Genomic DNA, 26,704 nt, shown 5'->3' on the forward strand with positions numbered 1-26,704 from the left:
AAAATAAAAATGGCCTATAGAAGATAGTTTATTTTCTTTTTTTATAATAAATAAATCCAAAGATAGGCAGTTCTAGACTGGCATGACAATCACTCAGTCATCAAGGAGCCACTCTTTTTGTGGCTGGCTTCCATGATCAAGATTACTTCATGGTCCAAAATGGCCACTGAAGCTCCAGCCATTACATCTGCTTCACAGACTGGTCGTAGGGATACAGGTGAGGGAGTTGAAAGAAGAGCCTACCTCCCAACTGAGTCACTGTAATTTAAGAAACTGTTCCAAAGGGCATTCAGGAGGGCACTTGCTGGGATCAACACTGGGTGTTATATGGAAGTGATGAATCACTAAATTTTGTTCCTAAAATCATCATTACACTGTGTATTAACTGACTTGGATTTAAATTTAAAAAATAAAAAATAAACTAAAACACTATCTTTTACAAATATAAATAAATAAATAAATAAATAAATAAATAAGCAAGCAAGCAAGCAAACGAATGCAAGCAAACTGTTCCAGAATGCCAACGAAGGAATTCTGCCTATTTTAAGTGGTCACCCATAGCTTCAAGAGAAGCCAGAAAAGTTGGAAAGGCAGGATTCACATTCTATGAAGCGATCAAAATATCGATAAGGTGTTCAAAAGGTTTTAGGCAGCCACAAATGATAAATGTCCATTACATATAGTATAGAACTATATCCTGGTGCAACTCATTATTCTGTCAACATAAATAGCAAATTCTGGGAGAGAAATATTGGTCCCAGGTAGGAAAAACAGAGACATAACATAAAAATGCAGAGAAATTCTTGGTGAGCTTATTACCAGCTTTTGGTGAGTTTCTGTCATTGAAAGATAAGTTTGAATCATTACGTCCAAGAAACCCAGGCTGAAATGGGAACTGAAGTCAAGTGTGTCCAAGAAAAGGAAGGATACTTCCAACGTGAAATGTGGAGTGAAATGGTTTCCAGGAATTAGTACAAGAGAGTAGGTGTGGGAGTGGGGAGTGAGCACTGAAGCCAGGCGTGGGGATGTAGGTGTTACATAGATACATCCACTGATGTAATAGAGCATAAAACAAATAACTTCTCCAGAAACTATATTCAACAGACTGTCACTACTTTAAACAGCATATGCCTTTTAAATGATGTGCCTTGTACTCTACTGAAATTGGAACTTTTGTGCACTTCAATGGTTCATTTCAAGTAGTCAGCCGTTCGGTTTTTGTTTGGGTAGGAACTTTGGAAAGGGCAAGAGTAACAGCCAAAGTATATTGGGTGCTTACCACGTGCGACACATTGTTTTGAATAGGTTACACTTAAACCTCACCGTTCGTGAAAGTAGTACTATTATTATCCCCATTTTACAGATGGAGAAACTGAAGCAAGGAGAGGTTAAGTAACTTGCCTATAGCCACACTGCTGGTAAGAGGTAGAGCTAAGATTGGAACCCTGGAAATATGCTATATTGCAATAGATCAATTTTATTTTATTTTTAAATATTGATTTATTTTGAGAGAGAGAGAGAGAGAACACGTGAGTGGGGCGGGGGGGGGGGGGCGGGTGGCAGAGAGAGAGGGAGAGAGAGAGAATCCCAAACAGGCTCTGAGCTGCCAGCATAGAGCCTGACACGGGGATTAATCCCACGAACCATGAGATCATGACTTGAGCCGAAGTCAAGAGTCGGATGCTCATCTGACTGAGCCCCCCAGGCGCCCCTGTGGTAATCTCCTTGAGTGCATTTCGTGAATTGTTAGAGGAAGCAAGACGAGGGAGGTGGGGTGTGGGCACTAATTTTGCTTTATCATAAATAGGGAAACAGGGAGATGAGACCGTCTGGGTTTCACAGCTGAGTGCAGACATATTTCTGGTCGTGGATACCTCGCCATCCGCACCGGGTGGAGGGCACTCCAGCCGATCTGAGCCCAGGAAGTTTATTTAATAGGAGATCTTAGACCCTAGAACTTGTTTCCTCCCCTGAGCGCTCCTTCCTCCCAACTACCGCCTCTTCATTTCCTCCGTCTCTGAGGGAGGTCTGGACGTCACATGCTTGCCAGGAGATGTAGCGGCTTCTCCCCTGAGGCTGACCTCACACACGTACCCCACGCACCATCCATTTGAATACACCCCCTCCTAGATTTTGCAGCCCCAAGAGTTTGGGTACAATGTTGTGATTTGTAGTGTGATTTGCGCGTAGGTTCACTGGTAAAGAATTCTTACCTAGCTACTTAGCAGGACCCAACCTCGGCAGGAAACGTGGACTAGAGCAGAGGAAACGTCTTGCCACCTTATTCATCAAGTTGCCCTCCCTCCCTCCTCTCCTCCCTTCCCAGCTTCCCTCCCAGCTCCCAGGACGTCCCCCATATCCCTGTGCTCTTCTGATCTGATCACATGGTTGGGCCTCTGTGCTGTGTGCAAAGAATAGAGGAGAGTGGAGAGAGGTAGCAGGAGAGGGGTCCTGGCAGTCAGCATTTCATCACCCTCTGGGCTCCAAATTGGAGCCCTGGCTTGGGGAGGAAGGAGCAACTCAGAGCGGTGGCCCTCACCGACTCAGGTTTTTGGAGAATCTGCACCTCTCTCTGCCAACACGTATGCACTCCTTTGAGACGTGGGGCTGTCTTCGTCACCTGGATGTCTGCATTTACTCCCATGTCTAAGACACAAGGTCTTGCACATAGCAGGCCTCCGATAAATATTTAATGCATAAGAGTCACTGTTGATGATCATAGTTACATGCTGGCTGGATATAAACACACTGACTAGTATAAACAGCCAAGCATCGCCCCATGACATCCTACGGCAGAATGCTCACACATTGGCCCCAACAACGACCTGAGAACTTGTAAAGGTTGCAGGTTCCGAGGCTCCACCCACAAGAGCCTGATTCAGGGGCAGGCTGGTGGAGCTTAGGGGTTTGAATTCTCAACACATGCCCTGGTGATTCTAAGGCAGGTAGAATGTGGATTCACTTAGAGAAATGGCCTAAACAGAACTTCTTGCCCTTCTGATAACCGGTGCCCACCCTCTCCATTGATAATGGTGGCTTTCTGGTGGCCACAAGCCACACAGCACACACACCAGAGGGAGCCCCTTTGAGACTCTGGCCCCTACGAATGGAATCTGAGTCCTCACGTACTTAAAATTCCAGAAGGGCTTTATCATAATCTGTAAGAAGGAAAAGACCATTGCTTTATGAATTGAATACTAACCTGGAACTCTTCCCAAATCAATTGAACTTTGCTTTCCTATTCAGAATCGTCATTTAATGCTCTTAAAGTAAATTTTAAGATACCGTTTCCATGTAAAAAGCTCATAAAGACTTGTTTTCTTTGAGAGTGTGCTTGGAAAAGAAACATTTTTATCCTGTCCTACTTAAGTTATAAAACCTAATAGTTTTTTTTCCCCCAACCTTTCTTTCTACTTTCAACTATTAGTCATTTGATTTAATAAAGCACCTAATGACTCTCCCATTCTTTAGTGGTTCTTCATCACCCGGCACCTGAATTTGTCTGCAGAGTGCTTTTTAAAAATTGGCCTGCACAGTGCTTTGGATATAAATTTTATAGGGCCATCTTCTTCAAATTCTTCTTTGTCAAACAAAATACTCTCTTTTTTATTATTCTTACTTGCTTTTAAATGATGATTAAAGTATCACAGGAAATGTGTGTGATTGAGTTCATATTTCCTACCCATATTTTATGATTAGGCTCAGACAGATGGCTCCTGCCTTATCTAACAGAGTACCAGAAATACATCAATAGCCTCTTTATGGCGTGCATTTCAGCCTCTAACTCCGGGCACCGTGTTAGATCCTAAGCCTTGTATTTTTTTCTTTTTTTTTTCTTATTAATTTAAAAATACGTGGTCTTATTTTTAATTTCTGCTTCTTTGCTACAGGGAAGATATCTTTTTGAGCTAGCTTGTATCCTTTCTGGAATAAAGCAGGATCTGTGTAAATAAACATCATTAATAAACATGAATAGAGGAAACTATGGTATTCATCTACATTTATCCAACTTTTGGTTCATTTTGATTCACAGCATTATTTTTACATGGACATTACTACAGCCTGTGATCCCTCCAAAGTGCTAGAATCTCTCCTAGAGAAGTGAACTTGAGCCCCCTTACTAACCCCTACATAGGGGCACCTGGGTGGTTCAGTTGGTTAAGTGTCAGACTCTCTATTTTGGCTCAGGTCATGATCTCATGTTTTGTGGGTTTGAGCCCCACATCAGCACAGAGCCTGCTTGGGATTCTCTCTCCCTCTCTCTCTCTGCCCCTCCCCTGCTTACATGCACTCGCTCATTCTTTCTGTCTCTCTCTCTCAAAATAAATAAGTTATATATTACATATATAGTATATATTTATATATATTTATTTATACATATATATTTATACAGGTATGAATATTGTATATATTTATACATACATTCATATATATATATATATATATATATATATATATATATATACCCTACATAGAAATGTCTCCCCCAAGCCAGTCAGGATGTATCTTTTTCCTCCCCAAACCCTTACCACCAGAGGTCGCCCCAACCTCTGGGCCTGTCCACCTCCTCAGGGCAGTTGGGCGTCTTCCAACATGGCTGCCCTTTGCAAGGGTCTGGCCAGCTCGTCCCTGCAGTAGATCTGCCTCAGATCCGCTCCAGCCCAGCAAAGCGAAATGTCAGAGTTTCTTTGGAGCCAGGAGATCCCTTTTCCCTCTCCACAGTGTTCTTTGGTGTAGGAGTGGTGTGTGTGTGTATGTGTGCGTGTGCACGTATGTGTGCTGGTGTGTAAGGATACTTCTTGTGGTGAGGGCTGCAGATAAGTAACAATGAATACCTGCTCTGTTACCATGGTGAGTTCACAGTCTAATAGGAAAAGTTCATGTAAGGCTTTTCTAAGTAATGAGATAATCAGGCTAATAATAATCTCCCACAAGTATCATGGTGTTTATGGCCAAATGTGGAACCTGTGCATTTCCAAAATAGTTTGTCTTCCAAAGGCAGTTATTCAGTACAATTTTTTTTCCTTAGGGTTTTTCTCCTAAATATCTATAGCCATTATTTTTTAAACATATTTCAGTTTTTATTGCTCTGGTGTCAGTTCAGCCTCTTGGACTTTCTAGAGTGTTCCTAGGTGATTTCTGACCCCTGTTATCTATGAAAATGGCTTAGATTGGCTTAAGGCCTAGAGTCAGATGGACAGAAGTTTAAGGTCCAGCTATATATTCACGAGTAATGTGAATTTGATGAGTTTATTAACCTCTCCAGAGTTTCTTCACCCACAGTAGCCCCCCGCTCAGAGGGCTGGTGTGAGGAGTGAGTGAGGTCAGGCCCACGTGCCCACCCTGAGAACATCCATGGAGGCTTCCTTACACACTCCCAGCCTCCCAACACATCATCTTGGAGTCTCCTCAGAAAGTTTTCTCTCCCACATTTAAGAGAGAAGACCATCAGTACTGGAATATGTAGTAGACTTTGTTTATTTTTAGGGATTTTATGCTATGAATCGATCTTTAGAGGAAGCATTGGCACTGCATGTGAGCCTGATTCCTAACTGCCATTGTGTTAGGTTTTTCAGCCCTTAGCTCCGGCTTTCTCCCCTCCAGTCTGTCCTCCACACTCTCGAATGTGGTCTCTCGAGGCCCAGGTGTGCTCCCGGCATCCCCCGCTTCAAACCCTCCTGACATCCCTCAGGATGAAGACCCAGGATGAAGGACCTGGGTGTCTTCCCTGCCCCAGCCCCCCTCTCCCCACCCTGGGAAGGTTTTGCTGTCTATTTGCTTACCATGACTTCTTGCTTGCTCTCTTAAAAGCAAAACTAAGAATCTGTAAGAGGTGGCGATTGGAGACTTGTCCGGGGTATTTTTATCACATCTCCCTTTGTACCTCGGCTGTATTCCTATTGGGTATATCAGATGGACAGAGAGCAGCCGCGTGTTCCCACGCCAGGCGGGTGTTACAGGCCACTTTGGAAGCTTTCCTCATTAGGCATTGCTGGCACCTGAAATAGATGGCTTGAGAGTTAATTAGATGCAGTTACTGGCAAAAGGCTCAGAGGCATTTTCTTGGTCGTACACAAGACGAGTCTATTAATTATTTCTAACAAGGAAGGTTTACATAACATCCGTTAATGGCCAGTTGCTGGTGGCAGCCAGGCAGAATGAGCGGCCCCAGGCTGAGCATCTTCCGCTTCCCTGAGAGGCAAAAGATCTCCAGAGACAGCGCTCATGCCTCTGGGGGCCTGCGGTCTCCTGGGGAAGATAAAATACAAGCAGATTAAGGAGTGGAAAATAACTTAGTGCCCAGCTCCGTCCTAGTGATTGTCAGTCCAACGGGTGGACAGGAAAATCCCCCAGAGCTGGAAAAGATGGAAGTGTTTGGGTTCAGCACAGATCGCAGCTGGCTTTTCCTTGCGACGTGATAGCTGTATAGTAGGACAGGCGGTGTTTTGTAGGACTATAGTGAAAAAGTATTCAACCTCTACAGTGCGTCCAGGCTGGGACCTCACCCACAAAATTTCTCCCTCTCCAGGGGCCCTCGGTGCCTGGCATTCTGCCACGAGCAAGGTACTGTGTTAGAGGGAAGCAGTGTCCTCTCCTGAGTCCTCCTTTGGAACACACACATCCCTGGGAGGAAGGACCCCGCTGAGCCTTTGGCATCCCGGGGTGGCCTGCTGGATCAGAAGCTTCCAGACCAGGAGGGACCTAGAGCATCTGTGTGGGTGATACAAGCACAGAAGGGGACAGAGGACCTTGGGCAAGCAGCCCAGTCGTGGAGTGCCACCCCCTGGTCTGGAGCCTGTCTCTCTGGAGCCCTATCTTCCTCTATGTCCCCACCCCCACCCAAGCCCCACTCTTCTGCTCGGGGCCCCGGCCACTCGGGGTTAGTTATGTTCCTTCTGTTTCTCAGCGCTGCACCTGTTGACAGTCACTCCCCACCTCCTTCCTGTCCCCCTGCCTCAGGCAGCTGCTAATCTGCTCTATAGTTTTGCCCGTTCTGGACATTTCACGTTGTTGGAATCATACAGTGTGTCGCCCTTTGTATCGGTCTTCTTCTACTTAGCGTGTGTTTTTGAGATTCGTTCATGTTGTGGCATATGTCAATACTTCACTCGCTTATATAGCAGAGTACTATTTGACTATGTACGGATATGCCACAGTTTGTATATTCCATCATCATTTAATGGACATTTGGGTTGTTTTCCATTGTTGGCTATCACAAATATTGCTCCTCTACATGAATAATGAATAATTCACGTATAAGATTTTTTGGACCATGTCTTGGGTATGTATACCTAAGAGTCAAATTTCAGGGCCGTATAGTAACTATGTTTAACTTGTTTTGAGGAACTGCCAAACTATTTTCCAAAGTGGCTGCACCATTTTATATAAAACCAACAACGCATGAAGGTTCCAGCTTCCTCACATCCTTGCCAACACTTGTGACTGTCCGTCCTATGAATTACAGCCACCCTAGTGTGTGTGAAGTGCTATCTCATTGTGGTTATACAACATTTTCTAAACCAGTATTGAAAGCGTTGGTGTGGTCTATGTTTCAGGGATCTAGGCAAAACCCTAGTGTCCATTCCTAACTATTGCTAATTACACTCCTAAAAATGATGGTCTTTGGGCCAGTTAGAAATAGGTCTCCTCCCAAACCCCCACGAACACAGCCTCATAAGGACACGGCTTGGTGAGAAGGTGGTACCTCTGTGCAAAGAACTGGGCACTCTTTCCACTTCTATGGGCTGGACACCGCCTCTCACCCAGACTCCTGGCTGAGGCAGTAGGGTGTGGGCTAGATTTCAGCCATTCATACCTATTTTGTGGGCATCTTTGTCCAGGGCACAATCTACACAACATGTGGTCTGCTGTTGGCTCCTTTAAAGCCAAGAGACCTGGCTTCTAGCCTCAGCTGGGCTTTAGGGATTGTGACTTTGGACAAGTAAATTAATGTCCCTGGTCCTCAGTTTCCTTGTTGGTAGACAAGAGTAATAAAAACAGAACCTTCTGATGGAATCATGATGATGAAAATGAACTTGATAAAGCAATTGGCCCAGGGCCTGACAGATCAAAGCATTTATTAAACAGTAGTTAATTTTATGTCTTGTCCTGAAGAACTCAGCACAGATGTTATTTCCTCTAGAAGACCGGTCAACACTCTTGGCCCGTTGGCTTCATGTTACATCTCCCCCAAGCCGAGAATAGTTTTTATGTTTTTTAAAGTCTGTGAAGCAACAAATATATGACATAGAAAATATGCCCTCTGTGGCCTAGAATATTTCCTATCTGGCACTTGACAGTAAAACTTTACCGCCCCTGCTGTCGAACCCTTCTATGGCAGCCCCTCCCTCCCCCACCCTGCCCGCCCTGCTCCAGGGCGAGGTGCTCCCACTCAGGGCTCTTCGCCTTGGACCTGTCTGTCACTGCCCTTTCACACAGAATCCCTACAAGACTATCAGCACTTCATCCCTGAGTCCCTTGGCACATAGTAGGAAGCTAATATTAATTTAGGGAAAGGAAAGGCAAAGGAGGAGGGGGACAGTGTTTTGCCAATGGCACAATTTTGCCTACATCCTGAACTTCCCCTTGACAATCATGCAGGGGTAGACTTCTAGATACACCTTTCTCAGTCGTTCACAACTCCCTTCCAGAAAGCTTGGCCTGTGGATATCAGCTTCATCCCGGAGCCCCCTGCCACTCCCAGCTGGGCTGCCTGGGTTCAGGATTTACACCCTCGTGGACGGGGGCTAGACTGCAAGAAGGTATAATGAGTGTGTTTTGAGTCTTAGAGACGCAGGCGGGACTCTACCTGCTTGAGTCTCTTACTCTGGGACACTTCAAATGAATTTCTTAGGTCTCCACTTATTTTTCTCATATTCATGCTTATGTTGAATTTCTTGTGTAGAAACAGATGCTCTGTGTTTACCTAGAGCTTTCACTGCAATTGTGTGGAATTAGCCATGCAAACACTGTTGACGTGATATGTCTTCATTTTTTGGTTTCTTACATGCTAAAACAAAAATGTATTTCAGTGAACTTGTGTGCATGAGAGAGAAAGGGAAAGATTGATTTGTGCCTCGACTCCTTGTCCCCTTGAGGAAGGCCAGTGAGTCTGCAGGTGAAAAGACATAAGAAATAAGCAGGATAGCGCCTGCCTGAGCCAGTAGGTGCCCGAGGTGCTTTCGGGATCAGAGCTGAGCAGTTTCCAACTCTTGTGCAAAAACCTGCACAGACTTTTTCAACAGATAAGGAAACATCTTTAAAAAGGAAAATGACAAATGCAAATGAAGGATTTGCAATTCACAGTGATTTGTTAACTTTCTACTAAAAAAAAAAAAAAAAAAAAAAGGAAGGGAAGGGAAGAGAAGGGAATGGAAGGGAACAGAACAGAATGGAACATTGCAGTTTATAACAGGTTTTCTCCAAGGCTTCCAACATGTAGGTTGTTTGCAAGCATATTGACCAGCGGAAAGACTAGGGAAAGATTTCCAAGTCATGATTCTAAACAATTTATGTCAAAGCTTCCCAAGTATTACTCTTCTGAAGCTTCAAAGGAATTGTTTATAAATTCTTGAAAGAGAAAATTGCATTTCCACCCTTGGATGCAAGGGACCGTCTGGATGAGATCACTCCCCGTGACGGATTAGAGAACATAGTTTGGCCTTAAGAACGACTCACAGAATTAGGTCAGGAGTTGTTTATTGACCACATCATCTTCCAGGTGCAAAGTATGCAAAATACAGACCTTAACACTTTTACACTGAAGCTGGGGGTGGGTGGGTGCATAGGGGCTGAGGAACGCTGTCGCCATATTTCGGAGCAAATTAGAATGTTTTGTGTTTTTTAAAATCAACCTGACACCTCTTCTGGAAGGAGTCTTTGCCATCACCGAGCAGATTAAAACCACTACAGTGAGCTACATTTGACAGGCTGCTAGTGCAGCTGGTGTTTATAACGCACCTCCTTACCCAGCTACCTTTGACTTCCAACCATAAATATTTTATAAACTACCCCAGAGAAGAGAGTACCTTGTCAAATGAAAGAATTTTAAAGCACTTGAAGAAAGAAAGCACAAAGCTTTCCGGTGACATATTTTGATCATAGATACAGAATTTTTAAGCTAATGGTGCTCCTTCGGCCATGTTGGTGCATAGCGGGACCTAAAGGAATGATTGGAGACTGGAGCTCTCTTAGCCATGAGCGCTCTTGGTTTCCCCAGAGGCTAATAATACCTGTGGCCATTAAAAAAAATAATAATATAATTATCGCAAAATTAAAAGGGGAAGCGGCTGCATCATTTGCAAATGTGTTCTCTGGAAGGCAACACAAAACCTAACTAAACAGTGGCCTAAACAGGTGATGAGGCTTATTTATTGCATGGAAGAAGCAGTCCAGGTCTGGTACAAGGGCATTATTGTGGCCCAGAAGAGTTAGCAAGAGCCTTCGGGGAAGAAGTTGACTTTAACATAGGCTCATTCACCAGTTTCTCAAAATGTTCGTCAGGTCTTTATGTTGTAAGTGATAAAAGCCAACTGCTTAAACAAACACAGAAGTGTGTGTGTCTTTGTGTGTGTGTGTGTATGTGTGTGTGTACATGCACACAGGTGGAGCTATCTTTGGGGAAGGGATCATATATTCGCCCATGTAACTAAAGCCTCTCAATCAAGTATGGCTGGATCCAGGGACTCAATCTGTACCATCAGCTCTGGTCTATTCTTACCTCCCAGTTCTTGGGCATCCTAACTCTTAGGTAGCCTCATTTGGTGGTTAAATGGCTACCTGCACACCCAGGCAAGCATCTCACTTACTAATTGTAGTAGAAAAAAAGGACTTGACCTTCAGCAGGCCTACAAATTCCTGAGATGGAGTCTCATTGGACACCTAGGGTCAGATGCCCACCTGTTAACCAGTTATCATGTCCAGTGGATGGAATGTGTTGGTTGACCATGCCCAGGTCAAACATCCTCCCGTGAGGCAAGGTTGAGGGCAGCCCTCCAAAATCTCATGGGCAGAGCAGGCAAGGGGGTGATTCTCTAAAAGAAAATGGAGATGCTATTACCAGAGGAAGGAGGGAAAATTACAAGTCTTGTTAATTATAATAACTGCTCTAAACTGAGTCAAGCTTGCAGCTGGTCTATCATGAGATTGTGCATATGCCATAGGCAAAAAAAAAAAAACAAAAAACAAAAAAAAAAACACAACTTTGAGCTGGTATTTTAACAGGCAACAAAATAATAATACCTTTTATTTGTTGGTAGATTTAATACTTTGCTCATTCTGCAAACAATTTGGGACCATTGATAGAAAATATAAAATAAAATGATAAAATATAAATGAAAACATATCAGAACCATGGAAAATATAAATTGGAATTGAAACTGTAATATACAGAGACCCTAAAGTCCAAAAAATTGCTGTACTTGAAAAGACTTTACTCTGAATTTCCTGGTAGCCAAAAAAAAAGGGGGGGGGGCTATAAATGGCTACAGTTCTTATTTTCCATGAAGCAGAAATATACTAGTTTTCCAGGTAGTATAGTGGATTAAAGAGCATGAGTTTGGGCTTGAATGCCAGCTCTGCAATTGACCTTGGACCAATTACTTAATTCATCTAATTCTCAGCTTTTCATCTTTTATACGGGAGTACTTGTATTCACAGCGTTGGGTTGATTTACAAACTGAGATAATTACATGTAAGGTACCAACAAATAAGAGCCCTGTGATGAGGAAAAAAAAAATAGGAAGTTAGGAGAGAGAGTGGTTAATTACTTCCCTATCACAAACACAGAAGTGGATTGTGTGATGCTCTATCTTATAGTGTCCTTTGATGACCACCAAGGACATGAAAATGTCACTCGGTCAAGACAGCTCTTTATGGGACCAAGAAATTATGCTCTAATGTACAGCCTTGTGATCGCCCAGCATGGTCCAAGACAAAATCCAGAGTTTACAGAGAAATGGATGGATTCTCTGTTCTTCAATCAGTCAAAAAGCCAGCCTTTTAATAGATCTGAGTGGCTCTCTGTTCAAGGAGATAGTCCCTGGTGGGAGCCTGGAGTGGAGTATTGGTGGATGACGAGCCCCTGCACTTTAGTGGCATAGCTTGGTCATCCAGCGTAACTGACGCTCTGGCCGGGACAGTGGTCGCCTTTTGGCAAGGACTGGATCTTACCCCAGCGCTCTTGGATGGCTCCAGTCCAAGAATCAGCACTAAACACTTAAAACCTGTGGTCCTTTCTCTCATTTCAAACTTCAGCTTTCTTCATTTTACCACATTTTTCTAGCTTACCATGAACTCTGCTAACAAGGATTTTCTTATGGCTTATTCGGGTCCAACTCCTTGACAACTATGGGGAAAATCAGAAGTTTGGCATCCAGTGGGGGCTCTCTAACTATATAAAGACATTTGTTGCTCTGAAAATTGTCTTCCTTTCCCCCTCTTTCTGTTACTATTTCCATTTATTATAGTGAAATCCTGATGGTAAATATTCATGTCAGTTTTTTAAAAAGTATTTTTGCAATAATGGTTCTTTCATTTAGCAGTGTTTGATAGTCTGAATGTGATCATAGTTCCCTATAGGAAATGGGAAATACTTCATCTTGGTGGGAATTTATGAAAAAACCTGTTTACCCAGCACCAAGTAACGAATGAAAACAAATAAAAACCAGCCTACATACTCCTGTCCATGCTGGTGGATTGGGTCTACATTACATGACACACTTATTCAAAATTAATCCATTTAGGAAAAAAGATGTACTTGTGAAAAGCCTCCAACATGTAGGCAGTATGACATTTCTTCATCTGAGAGCAATTTAAATGTCTTATTATCATCTCTAGCTAAAAATACCTTATGAATTCTAGATTCTTTTGTGGAGTTAATCTTACAGCTCAAGTTCACCTTGTTGCGAATTCTTCATCTCATGTCAGTGGGGGGGGGGGGGCAGGGGTGGGTGGGTGGTGGTGGTGATGTTGTCTTATGTAGAAGGGGAATGTATGTCATCTGTCCCCTTCTCCAGCTATCAGCAAATCCGTGACGAGGGGATGGAGACACTGCGGGGACACAGCCAGCAAGTAGAACCTTGTTGTTTAGCAAGTTTTCTGGGTCTGCCTTTCTTACTGTGTCTTCTGTAGTTGAGGAATGGGGTTTTCAAGAATGGATTTTTGAAGGATCAAGAACAATAGGTCCTTTTGCTATAGCAGAGCCTGTTACTTGCAAACCCCACATTCATTTCCCCACCGTCTCCTCCTCTTTAGCAGAAATCTGACTTTGCTTATATTTTACCCTATGGGAAAGGTAATCCCATCCTCAGCTCAAAGGTAACTAAGTAATTCTAGGCAATAATTACTGTCTCATTTTGTTTGCTGATGGTTAGTGGAGAGCGGGCTGCTGGCTTGGACCTCGCCAAGGAAACAGGCGGGGAAATTTTCTCATGACCTTTAGGTAAGATTTTCAGACCTTAAAGGAAACATCCAGGAAAGATAGTCTTTTCTTCCCCTGGACTTTGTTATTCCGCATGTAATGGCTGGAATTGCAGCAGCCATCACGAAACATGAGGAACACTAGTCTGGGAACAATATTGACTTACTATGGTGGCAGAGCAGGATGGAATAAAAATAAGGAAAGAATCCTAAAACCTCTATACCTAATAACTTCTATTTTGAAAGAGGATATATTTTCTTTATTTATTTGTAGGAGAATATGTTTTCCTTATTGTTTGAATTAGGTTGGGTTTTCTGTTACCTGAAACAAAAGCAACTTCACTGATGTATGGAGATATTATATAAACGATCGTGGAAATTCTTTTTTTTTTTTTAATGTTTATTTATTTTGAGAGAGACAGAGCATGAGTGGGGGAAGGGACAGAGAGGGAGGGAGAGAGAGAATCCCAAGCAGGCTTCCTGCTGTCAGCTCAGAGCCCAACACAAGGCTCAATCTCACAAACCATGAGATCATGGCCTGAGCCAAAACAAGAGTTGGACGCTTAACTGACTGAGCCACCCAAGCACCCCATAATCATGGGAATTCTGTAGTCATGGTTAAGCCAGTTTTTCTTAGAGCGCAGGTCCTCAGTTTTCCTGTACTGTCTCTTGACACCTGGTGGGCAAGAGGCAAGACTAGCCCAGAAAGTTGATGAACTTAGCATGGTGTATTTTCCTTGCATATCACATGTGCAACATACGCAAACACACACACACACACACACACACACACACACACACACACAGAAGAATATGAAAAATGCCAAGAAGCCAACTCTACATAGCCAAGTCAAGCATGGAGGGCTAGAAAGTTCCTTATAAATTCAAACCACCAAGAATCAGGTAGCTGTACTTTGGCAAAGGGAGAATGACTAAATTGAGGCTACACAGTTTCTAGAGGTATCAAGGCCCAGCTCCCATGTCACATTCTCTGTGAAAGTTCCCTTGAGCCTGTTAGGCCAAGTTCATCACCCCTTGTTCCTCTTCTCCCACTGCTATATTCATGTCTCTAGTGAGCCACTTCCACAGGGTATCAGAACAAGCAGGCCAGTGTTTGGTTCCCTTGCTAGATCGTGAGTTCCCATGGAGCAGGGTGTTTGTCATAGCCTTTGTTGTATTTATTCCTTTAATAGCTATTTGTTGAGTAGCTACTACGTGCCAGACGTTGAGCTGGGGACTGAAGATGTAGAATAAGGAAAACCAGATATACCCCTACCGTCATGGAATTTTGAGTCTACTCGGAGACAAACAATCTAATTATCGCAATAATCGATTCATTTCTTGCTCCTGACCAAATGGCAGGCGCTCAGTAAGAGCCCAGTAATTATCAGTTGAATAATTAGTCACAGAGTTTTCAATATTCCACAGGGTCTCTTATGCTCCTGAAGGCCAGTCTAAGTTCATATTGTAGGGGAAAGTCTCCCAGAGGCAAGCAGGATCCGGACTCAGTGTGCAGGCTCTTTTCAAGCCTCTGCTTGCATTGTGCTTCCTACTGTCCCATTGATCAAAGCAGATTGTGTGACCAGGCTCAAGGCCCATGTGGAAAGAGGTTACACGTTTGCATGAATATAGAAAAGGGGGATTAATTTGAGGCCATTACTGTACCAATCTGCTACACTATTTTAAGTTGTGGGCTGTGGTATGAAAATCTTAAACGCAGCCAAGGAATTTAAACAATGGTGATTTGAATCCAAGAAGAAGTTTCTTGCTACAAATTCACACTCAAACTGAAATTTGCTTCGGACATTTTAAGTGGAAAATAATGCTGTGGTTCACAGTGGACAGTGAATCTAAGCCTTTGGTCTTAAAACCTTTACACAGTGCTTTGATGAGAGGGGGAGGGATTGACAACCAAGTGTGGCTCTTCCGCCAGCATTTGTACTGTTTACAGTGAGGACAGTCTTCTCTTGTGATGTTCGTAATAAGAATAATTGACTCTTCTCCCCCTCCCACCTCCCCACATCCAGAGGAGACCTTTCTAAATTGAATGGTTGGCCCATGCCACCAATACTTGCTATAAATTTTGAAACTTGCGATCAATAACCAACACCTCTTCTCTATCGCATTATAACAAATTCGTTTTTAGGTTGGGCTCAGAGCATAAATTCTTTAAAAAAAAAAATAGGATAAAAAGAACACATAAAGAAATAAGGCCTAACTTTAAAGCAGACTCTTAACCCTTAACGTCTGTATAAACTAAAATGTCTATGCGTATTTTATTTGGAGACGGATGTGATGAAGACAAAACGTGTTCTAGATCTGAATGGAGAGTTAAAAACTAAGTATGTGGATCTGGTGGAAAGATTATCTACCCAAAAGCATCTACATAATTCCATATCCTGGTCCAAAAGTTAATATAGAAGTCAATTGGTTAATACTAAAAATGGAACAGCTCTAGATCTAGAACTAATTTGAGGACCGAATCATCCTGTGTTCTTTTTGATAAATCTGCGACTCTCTTTCTGAGTTTTGTGTAATAAGGAACTTGTAAATCACAGAATACATGGCATATGAGAAAGTTCTGGAAATGGCTGAAATTGGTTCAGACTTACTACAACCACGTTACTTATAGTGTCTTTGAACTCAACAAAACATACAAGGCACATACACACACGTACACAGGAAGATGAGGGTTAAATAGGAGTGCCAAACCCATTTGGGTTTCTCCATTTGATTTTGATTATAAAAGCCATCCAGAGGGTTTAAATAAGGGCTCTTAGGAGAATGGGCAGAGGTTCCTAGCACAAGTTCAGTAGGGCTACTATGTATATGTAGAAGCAAGACTAAGTCCCATGTTAACACTTTGAGATACTTCTTCGGGATGGGTTAGCCTCTAACACTTACACGTCCTCCACATTCTGCTCACAATTCATATACATGGCATGTGGACGTCATTTCTCTTCTCTGTCAAACATCTGAGTATTCCATGGACTCCATTTTCTATGGACCAAACTGAGGTTTGAACTTTAGAAACTGTAACCTACTGGAGTAACGAGATACCCAGATTATGGGCTTCTTCTTGCCTGTGATTTGTATACTGACCAGACAAAGAAGCATAAAGAATGTTGCAGAATTAAAAGTGAATCTGTCTTTCCTTAATATGGTGGGTTTTTTTTTTTTTTTTAGCATTTGTCAATTCAAAATTTGAAAGTATTCATCTTCTTGTCCGTGGCATTGATAGCATTCACTCAAGGTCACCTGGAATTTCAGTTTTTAATCAAACTAGAAATCATTTTTGTTCTGAAGCATACTTTAAGTTCCAACTATGATGGCTTAATCATCACATCCAAAAATTGCTTCTGGCTCCTTGTGAAAATTGCTTCTTTGTATGAGGATTCTGTTATAATGTAAAGGGTATTACATTCCTGGAAATAACATAATGATGTATATAAGGGAGATAAGGACATTAGATAGACCAGAATGGAATGAATATTTAAAAGTGCAAGATGCCATTCAGATGACCCCCTGAACATCTGTAACTGTTGTGCAATCCTGCCTTACAATCATGAGATGTGAATAGGGAGGAGCCTTGAAATCATTGGATTCAATATCCCCAATTATATTTGTGGAAACTTTGGCCCAGAGAAGTTGTTCAAAGTCACTTATTCAAGGTCCTTCAACTAGTTTGGCCAAGGAGAAAGCCAAAGTTTTTTGACTTTCAATACAGGGAACTTTCTCCACATCACCAAACTTTTTCTTATGTAATATAGCACAAGAGTGTTGGAAAATATGAGGGTTAAGAAAAATTGATAGATTTACTTTATAGTTTTAGCAGACAAGAAAACCAGAAGAGCATCCTTAATAATGACAAATATGACAGCATTGGTTCTAAAACAACATTGAATAGTATTTTTATCCAACCAGGCTATCTATTTAATAGACAGATATTTTTTAAGTATCCACTGTGCACATAAAATACCCAATCTATTACACAAATAAAACAGATGGGCTTGTAATGGATTTGTAGCTTTTGTCTTCCTGTAGATAGCATTCAACATGAAACTGTTTCAGGTAGGAACAGGGATAAAGCAGAAAGCATAAGGTTCAGATTTGGCAAGGCTTCTGGGAAAAGATAGGTTATGAATAATTAGAAGACACAGGGATGATATTTGAGAGTTGTGAATAGAAAGAACTCTGTATTCAAGAGGTCTGGCAGTGAGGGAAAATAGAGTTCTTAAATGGGTCCTATGTGTTTCCTTCTCTAGAGTGGAGGAAATTAGCCCAAGGGTCTGGGGAGTTGATGGTGATTACCAAATGGGCATGCGTTTGGCAGAGGACCTACAATGGCTTGATGTCAGTGACAATGGCTCCTGAGTTCTGGAAAGCCCAGCAGGAAGCCTGAAGCCCTGTGTTGTGCAGGCTGTGGTGTTGGTGGTGGTCTTAAAATAAGCAGAGAGCTGGAAGTGATTAAAACTGTGGAAAGGAAGAGAAACATAAGAAGAACATAAAAGAAGATTTATTACGTGAGCAGCCCCAACAAGAGCGGGACAGGGACAGAAATGACAAAGGTTCCAAGAGAGACTTCTGTACACCCTGAGATGGAATCCATGTTATCAGCACAAAATATTGGAACGGGTTTTTTGTATGTTTCTTTTATGAATATATTTAACAAGGAAACATATTAAAATCCAGTGTTAATTTTTAAGGTTTTCCAGATATATTGCTTATGTCTATAAGCAATCTAGATTAAAGTGAAGAATTTTAGTTTAAGAAGAGAGGATCATTTATTGGCTTTCAACCCAGTTTTCCACTTTTATGGATGAGGAAGGTGTGATATGGATGGCTCCTAGCATCACCGTGTCCTAGGAAACTTTAAAATGAGGACTTGCCGAATGGATGTGAACTGCTGCTCAATGTCTTGGGGCACCTGGGTGGTGCAGTCGGTTAAGCGTCTGACTCTTGATTTCGGGTGAGGTCATGATCTCATGGTCATGAGATCGAGCCCGGCTTTGGGCTCTGTGCTGAGTGTGGCGTCTGCTTGTGATTCTCTCTCTCCCTCTGCCCCTCCCCCTGCTTGCATGCTCTCTCTTTCTCTCTCTCTCTGTCTTAAAACAAAACAAAGTCATGTGGACAGAGACATCGAGAAGCAGAAGTGTACCTGAGTTCAGGCCTCACAAAGACCTGGCTGTGACTGTCCCCACATGGGTCTGAGGAACCATGGGACAGAGGGGATGTAAAACACAAGGGGCAGTTTTGTTGCTCAAAGAAAGCAATTTCATCTTCAGCATAATATGAGTACTGAGTCGGGTCTAATGCTTTGATGATGTTTAGTGTAAATTTCAGTTAATGTACACATTCAGTTAACCAGGACACTAGTTGTAACCATTCTGGGTAAGTAGGCGTTAATGTAGTGTGAGCATGTTTATCAGGCTGATCATGACTTTTAACTCTGGGTTGGAGGCCGTGGGCACTCCAGGGAGACCCAAGGAAGAGGAAACGGGGTTCTCACCTTGTCCCCTCCAGCGTTTACACAAACAACCCTCTCCCCCACCTTAGCTCCTTAGTGATGGCAGAGACCCCCACCCCGCCCCCACCTCCACCCCCACCCCCACCCCCACCCCAGGAGCATTTTAGAGCTAGATTCCTGACCCTCCTCCTAGACTTTCTGTTTAAGTTAGTCTTTTTTTTTTTTTAACATTTATTTATTTTTGAGAGACAGAGGAGTGGGAGAGGGGCAGAGAGAGAGGGAGACACAGAATCCAAAGCAGGCTCCATCCAGGCTCTGAGCTGTCAGCACAGAGCCCGACACGGGGCCCAAACCCACGAACCATGAGATCATGGCCTAAGCCGAAGTCGGACGCTTAACCAACTGAGCCACCCAGACGCCCCTCAGCTAGTCTTAGAATGGGGCCCAGAAATCTGTCGTTTTAAAGTTCCACAGGTAATTCAAATATACAGCCATTTGGGAACCACAGCTTGTAACATACCATATTAAATGCCATTTTGCAAAGACTTAAAAGCAGAATTGATGTTAATTCTTCTAACGAGACTGGTCCCCAAGGAGTCCTGTAATCATACGCTATGGAAGTCTTGGTCCAGACCAAGCATGCTTTTCACCTAGAAAGTCTTCTTTGTCCCCCTTACCAATGCAAACCAGGGACAAGCGTTTGAAATTGTACACGTCATCTGGTGGTAGTTACTGTTGTGCTCAGGATTTTGGAAAGACTTCTGTTTATTTGGCATGTTCCACACAAGCCTGTCAGCCCCTGGGGATTTGTGGCATTTGCAGAACTTACAAGCAGGCAACATAAAAATATATAATTCATAGAGTGAACTATTTTGGAGCTCCCTTCACTTTTACAAATTGGCCATAAAATAGAAACCACAGACATAACATTCGTATAACCATAGTTGCCAAGAATGAAGAATCGTTTGGGGAGTGGGGGAGGATGAGGACTTTTAGTGTGTACTTCTTTATAGGGCATCCAAAGAAAGAGTAAGTGTTAGAAATTTGTTTGCGAAAGATAATGGTAATATCACAGTTGGGATATAGTTTTCTGCCTGATCCTTGGCAAGTATCTGTTGAAAAAAAAATGGGGATGTTGGAGTTGACCTTAAAAGGCCTTTAAAAATCATTCAGCTTGTCTTTGAGGGGCATCTGCTTGTCTTGATGGGCATTTCAGGTGTATTTAGGATTTCCCGTGTGTTTTACTATGACTTACTGCTTCCTGTTTTTCCCTTTCCTGGTGGAAGTGCTCCACCATATGCAACGCTCTGTGATTGCCTACAGTAGACTAAGGGGAGGAGTGAAGGGAACACCACATTCTTCTACTGTCCTTCACCCATTAGCCGCTTTGACATTCTGGGATTACGTTCACACGTAAAACATGTCCTCTGGAAGCCAAAGGAGAGGCTGTGTGACTCCTGTCAGTTCCACCTGTGCATTCCAGTGACTTGGGTAATGGGTGCGTAATGGCCGATGACACTGGATGACGTGGTAGACTGTTGAAAAATAGCATTGAATGGAGTTGGACGCATTCAAGATATAAAAGAGGAGATGGTCAGTCTCACAGAAATCACACTAAAAATTATTTCACCATTTGATGTTATGTATTAGAGTGTCGTCTTGGGGTCCAGAGAGCTGTGAGCTGGGCTTTAGTTGTTATGTGCCACTCTTTGACCTTGAAAATGCCAAACGATCTCTCTGAGCCTTGGTTTATTCATCTAAAAATAGTCACGGTATCTCCCTCACAGGGTACTCGAGAGGATGAAAAGACAACATAAAAGAAAGCCCTCGCCAAGCCAAACACATTGGGCTGAGTGTGACAATGATAAAGAGTAGGAGTGCCGGGGTGGGGAGGGGATTGGAGCGGGTGGATTATTCTAAATTGCTCTAGACCTCAAACTCTGTTCCTCTGTGAATCCGTGATCTATAGAGAAGAGAGGGGCACACTGGGAGTCCCTTAGGGGCAATTAATGATGCTTAAATTATTTGATAATTTAACCTTCTAGAGAGACGTGCAACTAGAGTAAAGACAATTACACTCTCTGACTCAGTATTGTTAACAAGGATTAAAAGCCTTTACCTGGCACAAAGCCTAGCACAGGGTCAGGGTCAGCCTTTCATAAAAATCAGTTCCTTCCCCCCTACTTTTCCGGAATGAAGACTTCAAATAAAAAAAAAAATGACAATGATTTTTAAAACAGACCTTCAGGAGCGGATCTATAGCTCTACCCAAGCGGGGATGAATCTACTTGTTGCCGTTCCGAATTTTAACGCCTTATCCAACATCAGCACATTGATGTAGCCTGCTAAACTTGCCAATTTCCAGAGCATTACACAGGTTCTTTTAGAAAATGATTTAAAAGCCCCATCCTAACTTTGAGAAAGGTTTATGTTTGTGATGATGTATGTTGTGTCTTTAACAATCACCGGACTGATTCCAGAAGCTTCATCTAAAAACACATTTTCTAGCTCAGTTTTTATACCCTGTCGCTGTATATTGGTGTTTACAGAAATGGTATAATAGAGTCACAGTGGGGATGTTCAGCTCTCTTTTCTTTTCAAATATTATTGTAGATACAGCTGCAGGAACAATGTAGGGAATTTTTGTTTTTATGGAAGCGTTCTTTTTTTTTTTTTAACCAAGTTCTGATTGACATGTAACATTATGTTAGTTTCAGGTGTATGACATGACGATTTGATATTTGTATACATTACAAAATGATCACCACAATAAGTGTAGTTAAATCCGTCACCATCCATAAAGAATTTTTTTCTTGTCAGGACAAACGTGTTCTTAAATAACAAATATTTATAACTGTTATGTGAGAGCCTCCCACAAGACTAATGAAGGAGTTGGAATGCAAAGTTTTTCAAAAGTCAACAAACAACTAGAAGGTTTATAATAATATCTTTAGTTATTAGCAAAAGGAAATAGATGGGAAGCCTGCCACGGTGTAATTACCCACAAAATTCAGGAGAAATTAAGTGTTTTCGCCAAAGGTCTGTGCCTCTCGGTTCTTCACTGAAATCTTCTGAGATACACCTGTACTCTTGGAATAAAGTGCTTGCATATGTGGTAACTCATCTTGGTCAGCAATTCAGACAGAACGAGTGCTCTCCGTTGCTGTTCTATACTGTGCTAGAGGACAAGGAAAGACACACTGATCGCAATTCTTAAGCCGTTTATTTTTTCAAAGAAATTAAAACTTGCCTTTGTATCAGCAGCTCTGTCACAACTGCAGTCTAAACCCCAGCCTGGTGATTATGGAAAGTCCAGCTTGCAAACGCTATTGACATCCTGTTATATTTCAGCCTCCCTGGATCATAACCTCATGAGGAAGAACATATCTGATTTATCTGAATATCTGAGCTTCCGCAGTTGTCAGAAAGCGCTAATTTTGGGGTACTCACTGATAAAACCATAAGTACAATGACCTATTAGAATGATTATCCTTTTACCCTGATGCCTTTTATATTAGCATTTGGGTAGAAAGATCAGCTGTGTTTGAAGATTCTCCTGGTCTCACATTTTAGCAGAATCATTGTGTTAATTGTTGTTAAATAGCATATTAAGCCCTCAGAGGATCTAATGAATCAATGTTTGTTGAAGCCCTATATTTATATACATGGCATGTTCTAGGCAATATGAGGACACACAATAGAAGATACTGATTGGTTCTAAAGAAACAAGGTGTTGCTCATTAAAAAAAAATTCTGGAAGAATTATATCAAAATGGTACATGATGGGTTGCTAAGTGAGTGATAGATATAATGTTTTACTCCAATGACAATTAGCCTTTAAGCTCCAAATTTATGAAATGCTGCTCTATATAAATGTAAATATAAATATAAATATAAAATATTTCATAAAAATAAGTAAGCCTATAATTACAGAGGCAAAATTCATATTACATACAGTAGGCACGTTTGGGGTATACTTATATTTATATTATACTATATTCTTTAGCTTGTGGCCTTCTGTTATGGGTACGTGCTGAATGAAGGACTCTTGGTTAACATTTGTCAGTTGTTACTCAATGCTGAGCATTCAAAATGGAAATATTTTTATTGGGGATATAAATATTTAATCAGATGCTTTTCATAATGGCTTCTTAGTCTCTAAGAATCATTTAAACTGGGCAATTAGAAAAACAAAAGAGGGGCACCTAGGTGACTCAGTCAGTTAAGCATCCAACTCTTGATTTCGGCTCAGGTCCTGACCTCATGGTTCATGAGATCAAGCCCCATGGTGGCCTCTGCACTGACAGTGCAGAGCCTGCTTGGGGTTCCCTCTCTCTCCCTCCCTCTCACTGCCCCTCCCCTGCTTGTGCACATGCTCTCTCTCTCTCAAAATGAATAAACTTAAAAAAAAAAAGAAAAAGAAAAGGCATCTACATTGGGAAACTATCTCTGTTTGCAGATGACATGATCTTGTATATAGAAATTCCTAAAGAATCCACCCATAAAAGCTATTAGAGCTAATAAATGCATGCAACAAGATTGCATAACACAAGATTGATGTACAAAAATAAACTGTTTTTCTATCAGTGAACAGTCAATCCAAAAATGAAATTAAGAGAATAATTGCATTCATAATAGCATCAAAAAGAATAAAAGGAGTATTAGGCTTGTACATTGGAAGCTACAAAACATCAGTGAAACAAATGAAATGAGAACTAAATAAGCGGAAAGATATCCCATGTTCATGGACTGGAAAACTATTATTAAGGTGGTAGTAGTCCCCAGAATGATCTACAGTTTCAACACAATCCCTATCAAAATTTCAACTGCCTTTTTTTGCAGAAATTGACAAACTGGTCCTAAAATTCATATGAGATGCAAGGGACCCAGAATAGCCAAAACTATCTTGAAAAAAAAAAAACAAAGTTAGAGGGAATCCCCCTTTTCAGTTTCAAACCTTACAACAAAGCAACAGTAATCGAGACTCTGCGGTATTGGCATAAGAATAAACACATAGATCAATGGGGTAGAATTGAGAGCTCAGAAATAAACTCACACATTTATGGTTAGTGGATTTTCAACAGGGTGCCAAACAATTAAATGGAGAAAGAATCGTCTTCAATAAATGGTGCTGGGACAAATGGATATTCACATGCAAAAGAATGAAGTTAGATCAGTAGCTCACATCACACACAAAATAAACTCAACATGAATTAAAGACCTAAATGTTTTAGGCCACTAAAAATATAAAATTCTTAGGAGAAAACATTCTTGGGTTAGGCAATGATTTCTTAGATATGACACCCAAAGCACAAGTCACTAAAGAAAAATTAGATACATTGAACTTCATCAAAATTAAAAACTTTTGTACTTCAAAGGACACGGTCAAGAAAATGAAAAGGAAACCCATAGAATGGGAGAAAATATTCGCAGATCATATATTTGCAAATCCAGAATAAACATAGAACTTTTGAAACTCAATAATAAAAAGACAAATAGCCCAGTTTTAAAATGGGCAAACGATTTAAACAGATATTTCTCCAAAAAAAAATATACAAATTTCCAATAAGCACATGAAATATGGTCAACATCATTAGTCATCAGGGAAATGCAAATCAAAACAATGAGATACTACTTCACATCCATTAGGATGGCTATAAAAAAAAAACAGGCAAAAACAAGTGTTGGCAAGGATGTGGAGAAATTGGAACTCTCGTGCATTGCTGGTGGAAATATAAAATGGTGCAGCTGCATTGAAAACAGTTTGGAAGTTCTTCAAAAAATTAAACAGAATTGCCATATGATCCAGCAATTCCACTCCTAGGATATACTCATGGTGAATCGAAAACATATGTTGACACAAAAACTTATACACACATGTTCATTGCAGCATTATTCATGGTAACCAAAAGGTGGAAACAATCCAAATGTCCATCAATTGATAAATGTATAAACCTGATACGGTATATCCATACAATGTAATATTATTCAGCCGTATAAAGTACAGATTCATACTACAGTATAGATGAATCTTGAGCACATTATGCTAACTTAAGCCAGACACAAAAGGTCACGTATTTTATGATTCTATTTATAAGAGATGTCCAGAATACTATAGGCAAAATCATGGAGTCAGAAAGTAGATAAATGGTTTCACGGGACCAAGGTAGTGAGGGAAATGAAAAGTGACTGTTAATGGGTAGGGAGTTTCTTTCAGGGCTGATGAAAATGTTCTGGAATTAGATAGTGGTGATGGTTGCTCAACTGTGTGGTACATTAAAACCACTAAATGGTCCACTGTGGAAGGGTGAGTTTTTATTGATATCTCGATTTTTTTATTGCTATCTCAATATTTTTCCTTGAGCACTCTACAAATGAAGTTCTAATAAAGCATAATATAACTTGCAAAAGCATACTGTCATCACAGCACATATTTATATATTTTGTTCCTAAGAAGAAACAAAAGAAGCTTCATAATTAGGCTTAGGATTGGCGTAAAAGCTTACCAGTTGTAAGTGTCGGTGCAGAAAGGTAATGAGTCCGCCATTTGTCCCGAGTCATACTATGAGGACAACCATGAGTCCAGTGCTCCTGTTCTCTCTTTGACTTGACATGGACCCTTCTTGTTTAGATTGATCAGACATTTGTTGTCCTGAAACTGAGGGAAGAATCCCAAGTATTTTCACCCAAGGTCTCATATTTGCTCTCTCGTTCTTTCCCAGGTGCTACCTTTCCCGAGCCAGGTCGTGTACAACAGGGTAGGCAAGTGTGGGAGTCGTACTGTGGTCTTGCTTCTGAGAATCTTGTCAGAGAAGCACGGATTCAATTTGGTCACGTCAGACATTCACAACAAAACCAGGCTTACTAAAAATGAACAAGTAAGTTGTCGCGGCCCATGGTTAAACTGTGCTTTGTGTCAATTCATTTGTGTAATGAGTGGGTGCCTTACAAGACATCCTTCAAACACCTAACAAATGAATAACAGAGTTGCAATGTCATACTGTATTTTTTGGCCGAGTGTGGAAGGAAATGTAAGTTAAAGTCTGAAGGCAGTCTTTAGACAGGAAGTTTCCCTGAAGGGATACTTTTATTAAGATGGGTGAAGGACAGTATACACTCATCATTGTCTATTTAGCTAAAATTAGCCACGCGTAATTCTCAAATGGTTACACCACTGAGCTATAAATAATGCCGACATCCTGACAACAGAAGTAGGAAAACTATTTTCATTGTTTCTTCTTTTCCATTTTTTCACACTTAGGGTTATACTACAGAGCAAGCTCTCTTTGGGCCAGGAATCTGATTGGTTGATGGGGGCAGGAACTTCTTGCTATGGGTGAGCTCAGGGGGTCTTGAGTTTCCAAAGCAGCATTTGGCATATTCAGTGGAAGCCAAAGAATTACCCCATTTCCCAGGAAGAGTTCTGTCCGGTTTGTTTGGTTATTTGTTTGTTGAGAGAGAGAGGGCGTGAGCTAGGGACAGGGAGAGAGAATCCCACAGGTGGCAGAGAGGAAGAAAGAGGGAGAGAAGGAAGCGGGATTCACCCGAAGCAGGGTTTGTGTTCATCCGAAGTGGGGCTCCAGCTCATCTGATGTGAGGCTCCAACTCACGAACCTTGAGATCATGACCTGAGCCAAAGTCAGATGCTTAACTGACTGAGCCGCCCAGGCGCCCCAAGAATTCTGTCGTAACGTAGCCCAATGATGGGAGTGGTCATGCTGGCAGTAGATTAGGGGTGCTGTAGTCTGCCAAGAAGCTATGAAGACAGATTTTACTCCGTAAGTTTATAGAAAAGCAGGGTCCACAGTCTCCACTGAG

General features: G+C 41.7%; 1 protein-coding gene across 4 annotated transcripts in view; it reads left to right on the plus strand.

Annotated features, from left to right (window-relative positions):
• UST (uronyl 2-sulfotransferase) overlaps nucleotides 1-26,704 on the plus strand; it is a 318,572-nt gene that overhangs the window by 148,562 nt on the left and 143,306 nt on the right. For all 4 annotated transcript variants that reach the window (XM_043592575.1, XM_043592578.1, XM_043592576.1 and 1 more), the window contains exon 3: nucleotides 25,609-25,764. In XM_043592575.1, coding sequence (XP_043448510.1) covers nucleotides 25,609-25,764 — 156 coding nt within the window. The remainder of the gene's footprint in view (nucleotides 1-25,608; nucleotides 25,765-26,704) is intronic.

This window comes from Prionailurus bengalensis, chromosome B2 (genome assembly GCF_016509475.1).
Source record: "Prionailurus bengalensis isolate Pbe53 chromosome B2, Fcat_Pben_1.1_paternal_pri, whole genome shotgun sequence".
Classification (NCBI taxonomy): Eukaryota; Metazoa; Chordata; class Mammalia; order Carnivora; family Felidae; genus Prionailurus; species Prionailurus bengalensis.